The sequence below is a fragment of the Sycon ciliatum genome, chromosome 1 (assembly GCF_964019385.1).
Source record: "Sycon ciliatum chromosome 1, ocSycCili1.1, whole genome shotgun sequence".
NCBI lineage: Eukaryota > Metazoa > Porifera > Calcarea > Leucosolenida > Sycettidae > Sycon > Sycon ciliatum.
Window position 1 is genome coordinate 19396623 of NC_088643.1, and position 8839 is coordinate 19405461.

The following is an 8839-nucleotide window of genomic DNA, read 5'->3' on the forward strand; positions in this document are numbered from 1 at the left end:
TGTGAGCATGTGCATGATTGTATAACACTAGATTCCACTCGTACATTGTATTTCGGCTCTGTATGTTGGCCTCAGAACAGCCATGTTAAGTCTGGGCAATGGGTGTGCTTGCTATGTCTTGTAGGTGGCTGGTCTTTCGCTCCTCGCCTTGGGTGTATACTCCTCTCGGGGAGTTGCGACAGTAGCAACCAGGTAAGTAATGCACTTGAGTTTGGGTTTACGTGTGCGTATATACATGTATGTGTGTGTGTCTCTCTCTTTCTGTGTGAGTGTGTGTGCGCGCGAGCGCGCGTGCGTACCGTTCCGTCTCTGCCTGCGTGGATCAGGGTGGGCAGATGCAGGAAATTCCACTATCATGTCTCCACATCCAACAACTCCTGTGTACTAGCATGGATAGTGGGATATCTACGACAGTGTGTGAACTGTTGTGCCTAGTCAGTTTCTTTTATGCCTCTCTTCCACCTGATGAGAAGGCAGTGAATGTACTAGTGGAAGAGATTTGAGGATGTTGACTGAGAGGAGCCTGAAGCTTGTTCTTTTCTTGAGTTTTATCGCATTTTGTCTCTGAGGAAATTCTTTCGTGTATGGTAGACTGTTGATATCTTACGGCTTTGCCTTGTACCGCAACAGGTTTGCCGAGGCACGCATAGGCAAGCCGAAGCTAGTGCGCGAAACGTCTCGCCTCACAGTCGGCGCTGCACTGCGCAATCCGATCAAGACAGCGCGGAGACTGATGGACAAACCCGAGGACGTGCTCCAGGGCATTGTGTTCAAGGTGAGTGGACTAACAGTTCTATCGTTTCCCCACCCAGACGTGGCCCATAGTAGCAGAGAAGGACCGCTCCTTGGTGTCAACACTTGGCCGTGGGTTGCCTGCAAGTACTCGCATTGCATTGTTGCTGATATACATGTACAGTCGTCGCCAAAAAAATCCGGCCAATGCCAAGTATACGCGTACATAGGTATGGTAGGTAGATCTACGCGGTACTTCATCGCGGGTTCATGCACTGGAGAGCGGAGTGGCACATGCACTACACTAGTCTAGGCCATTGTACTGCCACTGGACTGCACTGAACAGTCTGCGCCGCACTCTGCCTGCTGCAGTCGGGACGGGTTGAGCACTGCGCCGAGCCTGAGTCTGACTCTGAGTAAGTGTAGAAGGCGACGGTTTCAAATAGGACATACCGGTAGGTTGCAAACCGGAACGGACTCAATATTCACTTTCTCTCTTGGTATTTTGATTAGAAAACATATGTCACAGTGAGACTACGATGTGTTATAACTTATACTCCGAGCCAAAATTTCATGGCTCTGCGATGACCAGAAGCGCCACACCAAGCAGGTGAGTTTTTGACGTGTTGCTTCGCACCGCGACTTGAGTTTTACGACTTTCGAAAAATCAACTTCTTGTCGCAGGTAAACAGCGGCTCGCCTCTCGCCAATAAAGCACCGCATGCCAATCAAAACTAATTGTTACTCTGTACCGTCGTGGAGCGATAGCATTTACCTAATTTCAGACTAATAGAGTGAATTTGACGTGCACTCTAAAACCTTTCCGATTTGGTGCCACCTCTGATTTGAAGCGAAAAATTGGGCAACTTGGAGGCAATGGGTCAACACAAAGGAGTGGCTCAGTTCGATTGACTCTGGCCTCAGAGCAAACTTCAACATGCCAGTTTCCTTCCACAAACATATTTCGAGTGAACAATCAACGCTGATGATAGGTTTGCATGGTTTGGGCCTATACAAATTTGGCTGACCTGTCAAGCCGTTGTCGCCTCTACAAAGTCATGGTGTATGCGAGCCTGTCAGCATGTGAACAGTGAAGTAACTGCAGACCCGCGGTCTACCAGCACCACGGCACTAGGCACTACCACTATCAAGACTTGAACTAATACTTGAAGTATGATACAGTGCATGCGGCCCAGTACAGCTACCGGTAGCTAGCATCGCATTTGGCCGGATTTTTTTGGCGACGACTGTACTAATACCAAGAGTAGATAAACAAGAGTGTGCAACTCCGGGATGGGTAGGCCCACGGCGGAAATTTTTGTTGACGTAATCTTTTCGACGACGCACTCGCTGCGAGTCTTTCGGAAAGTTTTCCCTCGTGCTCTTGGCCGGCTTTACACTGCAAGGTCGGTGCCCAGCACGTGCGCTCACACGATCTGCGGCAAAATGCGCGTTCTTCTGAAAAAAGGTGACGTCAACAAAAAATTCCGCCGTGGGCAGAGGTATCTGCAGATTGTGCAGGAGAGATCCGGAGTTGCACACTCTTGTTTATCTACTCTTGCTAATACACAGCTGTGGATACTAGCAGAGCTGTTACCAACACGATGGAGATGCTACAGAAAGGAATGATCACACGTGTGCTTGACTCGGTGCTGCTCAGCTCTGGCTGATGCACAGCTGATGATATGCAGAAGTGTACATGACTGTATTGTCAAGTGTGGCTCCAGTGTTCTAACTAGATTGAAACTGGAGAGGGGGGGGGGGGGGGGCAATTTGTATGTTGTTGTAAGACGTTTTCACTAGGGCTCAAACGGTTAGTCCGATTAACCGGTTGCAGACCGGTTACGAAGAATTAATGATTAACCGATAAAGATAACGGTTACGCAGTAACTTTTCAGTCAATTTTTCAAGTATCAGGTCGTTGCAAAGTATGCACTTTCGCAGGCTGTCGCACGCGTACGCAATTTCTGGGCTGTCAACTCGGTCATATCTGGTCTCTTGGTGTGAGAGTATGTATGAATGAGCATGCAAGAGAATGTACATGCGTGCGTTGTACTGAATAGGGTACATTTTTTGAATGAGTATAGTCAAATATACGGTTAAAAAAGAGTCCGCAGGATTGCCGTGGCTTATAGGTTATAACCGTTAAACCGACCGTTAGCTTAGCAGTTAACCGTTAGGGGTAAACCCGTGACCGTTTGAGCCCTAGTTTTCACCCCGTCGTACAGGGAGTACATCATGATCGCGTGGCTATGTTGCCATTACACTGGACCAGTACGTTAGTGTACATGCACATGTACTCGGTATGCATTGTATTGTGCATAGGGAAGCCCAGTTTTGTCAGTTTATGTTAGGGATGAAACGATTATACCGAATGCTCGAAATAGAAATCGTTACAAGCTAACGAATCGATTTCTCGATTGTGCATATAGCATACATGATTATACACGTATGATTGTAGATCGGCCGATGTGCGGGAAAAATTCTCTTCTCCACAGGATCAATTTTAAAATTCTATTTTTTTGCATTTTTCAGCTTCTAATACTGCTTTTATCTATGGAAGAAAATTGATAACCGATCGATAAAGGTTTAGGCTATTTCTTAGTCAAAAAATGTAATCGTTTCACCCCTAGTTTATGTATGCAGGCCATGCCCAGTACAATGCTGCTGCATTCTGCTGTATGTTTGACAGGGGTAGCCAAAGTGAAGTGAAGGGTTGCTGTGCCTTGCTATGTCGCTCGCTTGTGTACAACCCCGGTCTCTTGTTTGCTCTCTCTCTCTCTCTCTCACTCTCTCTAGGGAGTTCAGTTCCGGTCACTGAAAAGCGAAAAGTGCAGTCACAGCTCGCCTGTACAAAGTGAATGGGCGCGTCGTGACTGCTGTTCGAGATGCAGTTCGAGGCCCGAGTATCTTCTCCCGCGGCCTTTTCGGCCTTGTCGATGCTATTTTTAGGTAGCTGAGGTCATTACCTTTCCAATGGTGCCACACATGCCATGCTTCCAAAAATAATGCCTCCACGCTTGGCGCGGATGCACTTCGAAGTACTAATTTCGACCAGATCCGTACTCGGCCCCGCGAGGAACACCCGATTTTCGTGTTCAGCGGCCTCGAATTAGCCTAAACCAAGAGGATTCTAGAACATTGAGGCTCGCGCTTTATCTCGGTTGAAGGAAGATGATCACAGAAACCAGCCCACGGCGATTTCCTGGTGGTAAACGAAAAAAATCGAGTGAACTGCGCGCACACTGTAGAAGCAGTGACGGTGAAAACGTGTGACTTGTGCAAGTAGGCGCGCACGGCATGCGTGCACACTGCATGCATGCACACATCCTGTATCGCCGGCGATCGCCATGTATGCACCAGATAGTGCAGTGCTGGACGGAAACCACACGGCTCACATACATACTTGCATTTACTTCTGTGACTACTTTCTCCCCCGTTTTCCGATCTTCAGTCGACTATAACTCTAGATTGCCTTGGAATTTTGGGTTCAAATTTTCACAGGTTGTTTCTCACATCTTCCCGTTTTAGAAAAACTAGCGTTTTATGCGAAACTCCCGAATTTGGTTTTTCGATTGAAGTCCCTACTCTCTCTCTCTCTCTCTCTCTCTCTCTCTCTCTCTCTCTCTCTCCCCCCCCCCATCTATCTATCTATCTCCTCTCTCTCTCTCCTGTATGGTACTTATAGCCGACACTAGCCACTCAGTTGCGCGACATCACTGTAGCAACAGCCAATACTCGTACAAACCGTGGAATGTACCGGAACTTGTTGTTCTACGGCCCTCCCGGTACCGGAAAGACATTGTTCGCCAAGGTAACGCTAGCTCTACCGCTGCATCGTGTGTGTGTGTGTGTGTGTGTGTGTGTGTGCATGCCTATGTGGGTGCGCACGAGCGTGTGTACACAGGTGCATGTGTGTATACGTGCACATGTGCATGAAGTGTGATAGGATGACTGGCATGTTGGTTGACTGCCACGTTTTGGACTTCTACCTCTTTCACTGCTCCTGGCCTGCACGCTGTTGGAGACTGAGCAGTAACTGGTGATGTACTTGATGCAGCACTTCTCTCTCTATGTTTTACCAATGTGTAGAGTCTGGCACGTCGTTGCAAGATGGATTACGCCATCATGACTGGTGGTGACATACTGCCTATGGGCGCCGAAGGTGTCACCGCTATCCACAAGGTCTTCGACTGGGCTAAGACTAGCCGGCGAGGGTGAGTAGGGCCGCCTAGCCAGGTACTGTACAGGCAGAACATTTCGTCGGTCAATAATAATTTCGTCCAACTCCAAAGCAAAGGAGTTCGTCCGGTTGTAAATTCGTCCATGGATCATAAGAGTGTATTGAAAAGCTGGACAAGACGACATTTGTCCGGCATTTAATTTAGTCCAAAAGCTCCTTGGACGAAAGAGACGAAATTAAATTCCAGGCGAATATTTCTGCTTGTACAGTACATGATGTACATCTTGGCTTGCTACCGGCTGCGAGCACTAATGTTTGCGGACTATGCTGTTCTTGTCCCTGTTCTTGTTACTGGTGTCATTTTCACTTTCCTCTTTCCATGCCGGTGTATGGCTGGAATGTTCCAGACTGGTCCTTAATGTCTTAGAGCATGGCGCTCAGTCCATTTTGTTGATTTTGTTTGCAGCCATGTCGGTTGAGATATCGGTGACAGCAGTGCTGCTGCACATCTGTCTTGTCTTTGAATCAATCATTTCGCAGCTGGACAATTTTTGGTAGTATCAGTACAGCTCAAGGTCTGTTCGTGCACTCTGGGACTGCGATGTGGTCTGGTGTCTGGCCGTAGCTCTTTGGCCTGCACTGTACGCTGCAATTTTCACAACTCTGTATATCTTCTGTCTCTGTGCAAGCTGCCCCATGATCTGACTTTGATTGTGTCTTGGCATGGCTGTATATGTAATGTTGTTTATAATTATGCGTGTCTTGTTTCAGACTGCTGCTGTTCGTGGATGAAGCAGATGCTTTCCTGAAGCACAGGTCAACAGTAAGTTTTGGTGTGTCAGCAACAGTTAAGCCACAACCATTGCTCTGTTGAAGTACAGTACTGTCGGTGGCCAAAGAACTGGAGGGGGGGGGGGGGGGGGGGAGGGGGTCAGCCTCGTAGCCTAGGCCGTTCTAATTTTTCATGTACTACAGCCTATGCACAGTTGAGTCATCGTGTGTACATTGGCATGCTGTGCTTGGTGAAATTCTAGCCTGTTCGTTCTTCGGCGCCCGGCAGTACTATACTAGATTCAGAGAGCGGACCATGTTTACCTGTCTCACTGAAACGGCGGTTGCGTCGCGCCGACAGGAGCACCAGACACCACAACAATGACCAACCCTTTCTACTACTCGACTAGGCCGAATAGCAAACTCGGAATGAGAGAATGCAATGCAGACAAACCAGCTGCTGCCAAACACGTTAGCGCGTTGTGCTTGCTGCCGATTCTGTGGATAATCTGCTAGAGTTTGCCAGTGATTTCGGTGTGTGCAGGCGTCACCCATTTGTATTGGGAGTGATATCGTTTACATGCTCGTCGAATTTCACTACTGCGCAAGTACGAGCACCTGTATCTGTTGACCTTCTCCTACGTGCACCTCGGCTGCTCAGTCTTTCCCTCAATAATTAACTTCTTCATACACAAGTGGACTATGACGTTTGGTTTGTTTGTCACTCAGAGTTTCATGGCATTTAGCCAATCATGAGACAACAGTCAAATTGAAGTGGGAGCCTAGTGTTGTAGAAGGGGTTATGTGCATAATATTTCAATATTAAAAAGTACATGTTGGGTGTCTCCGTTTGAAAAAGATGCATACGTAAGTTATGAGGAGAAAAGAAACACAATTATTAATGATCTGACTGTTCAAAACCTGGTTTAGTTGGTGGACTAACGCATAACTTATGCTCTCTCTCTCTCTCTCTCTCTCTCTCTCTCTCTCTCTCTCTCTCTCTCTCTCTCTCTCTCTCTTTACTCTCTCTCTCTCTCTCTCTCTCTCTCTCTCTCTCTCTCTCTCCCTCCCTCTCCCCCTCCCTCGTTGCGTGTGTGTGCGTGTGTAGGCGAATGTCAACGAGGACTTGAGAAGTGCTCTCAATGCCTTCCTGTACCGCACTGGTGAACAGTCTGACAAGTAAGCTTAGTGGTGGTACCAGTACCACCACATACATGTACTTGTACATGCTGTAGACCAGCACAACAGTTCAGCTGCACCAGTACCAACAGTACATGCAGGCTGTAGAGCCTTGCAGCACAGTTCAGCTGCACCAATATCCACAGACAGTACATGCAGGCTGTAGAGCCTTGCAGCACAGTTCAGCTGCACCAGTATCCACAGACAGCACATACAGTCTGTAGAGCCTTGCAGCACAGTTCAGCTGCACCAGTATCCACAGACAGCACATACAGGCTGCAGAGCCTTGCAGCACAGTTCAGCTGCACCAGTATCCACAGACAGCACATACAGTCTGTAGAGCCTTGCAGCACAGTTCAGCTGCACCAGTATCCACACACAGTACATACAGTCTGTAGAGCCTTGCAGCACAGTTCAGCTGTACTAGTACAGCATCATGCATTTCAGTGTATCTCACCTCTGCATAATCCTTGCATGTCTTTTGTGACCTTCGTTGTATAATTGTTCATTCCTCCCATCCTATACAAGACGTTGTTTTCCCAACAACGTTGAGGTAAACAGATGTCCTCTTGTGTGACTCTTTCTACCCTAGGTTCATGCTGGTCCTGGCAACGAACAAGCCTAGCGACTTTGATCGTGCCATTGAGGATCGTATGGATGACATGCTCCACTTTGGCCTGCCCGATGAACATGAGCGACAGAAGCTGGTAGAACAGTACTTCGAGCGCTACGTCGTGCGGCCTGTACCGCAGAACTCGCCGTTCGCATCCAGGTATGTTCTTACACTGTACTAGTACAGTGCTGCTCAATGAAATCCAGCCGATGCACTCATGTACGCGCCTTGGACCATTTCGAATCCAGTGCCCGCAGGTCTAGGGCTGCGCAACGCCCGGCGCGTACATGAGTGCATCGACTGGATTTCATTTTTGAGCAGGACTGTACTACTGTACATGCATTTCGTACATGTACATGCATACAAATACCGGCACAGACCCACCATTATCGTGTTGTCTGATGGTTGCACGGTTGTGCATGGCACTCTGAGTTACAACCACAGAGCCGTTCTGTTTGACTGTTCTACGCTCTGCCTCCACGGCATTTTGAGCACTCGTTGCACACTAGGTGCATCCCTCGTGCATTATGTTGTACGTGTTCTTCTTGGTCAAGACATTGGTACTATATGCTGGGAAAAGAAAGGACCTTTTTTTTAGCGTCTAGACCAGTACCGTGTGTTGTGTGGTAATGGTGTGGGGGATTGTTTGATTTTTAACTTGTTCGTGTTTGCTTGCCTTGCTTGCTTCTCACAGCGGCAAAAAGATCAACTTGGAGGGCTTCAAGGACATCTCTGAGAAGCTGCGTGAAGTGGCTGTCATGACTGAAGGCTTCTCCGGACGCGAGATCTCCAAACTGGCCGTTTCCTGGCAGGTATGGCTGGCGTTGGTGTTGTTTTATCCTTCTTCTTTTTTTTTGACGGAGTGTTGCCGGCCATGGTGGTAGATTCAATGACTGCCCACGCCCATCACGAGCTTTTGTAATGTTTTCTTCCGCCGCTGCATGATGTACCGAAAGTATTCAGGCACCCTAATGTGTAAATGGCTGCAATGGAGTCTGCGAGTACTTAGAAAACTACTGAAACTGCCAGTGATCAAGATGGGGGGGGGGGGGGGCTCAGACGGGAAGACAAGCAGAGTCGTGTGCCAACAGCTCTTTCTTGAAGTGCAGTGGTGCAGCGATTTCATTTCATCGGTTTCCGTGCTTGACTGTGTCCTCTTGTTATTCATCCTTTGCCTCTGGCTTATTTCATTTTTTCCTCCCGTGTGCAGGCAAGTGCGTTTGCTAATGCCGACTACGCTCTAACACAAGATGCATTCGAGGAGCGCACGGTCAAGATGATGGAGCAACACGAACAGAAGAAATCATGGGTTGACTAGAATTGACGGAGCGCTGTGATAATAAATTATGTTGGAAAACCAA

General features: G+C 48.1%; 1 protein-coding gene across 1 annotated transcript in view; it reads left to right on the forward strand.

Moving 5' to 3' along the window:
• The window catches only part of LOC135816846 (ATPase family AAA domain-containing protein 3-like), a 16300-nt gene extending 7461 nt beyond the window's left edge, over window positions 1–8839 (forward strand). Inside the window, exons 9-17 of the mRNA XM_065329949.1 lie at window positions 125–192; window positions 631–775; window positions 4421–4546; window positions 4825–4949; window positions 5687–5738; window positions 6795–6865; window positions 7458–7637; window positions 8173–8290; window positions 8689–8839. Coding sequence (XP_065186021.1) covers window positions 125–192; window positions 631–775; window positions 4421–4546; window positions 4825–4949; window positions 5687–5738; window positions 6795–6865; window positions 7458–7637; window positions 8173–8290; window positions 8689–8796 — 993 coding nt within the window. The 3' untranslated portion in view covers window positions 8797–8839. The remainder of the gene's footprint in view (window positions 1–124; window positions 193–630; window positions 776–4420; window positions 4547–4824; window positions 4950–5686; window positions 5739–6794; window positions 6866–7457; window positions 7638–8172; window positions 8291–8688) is intronic.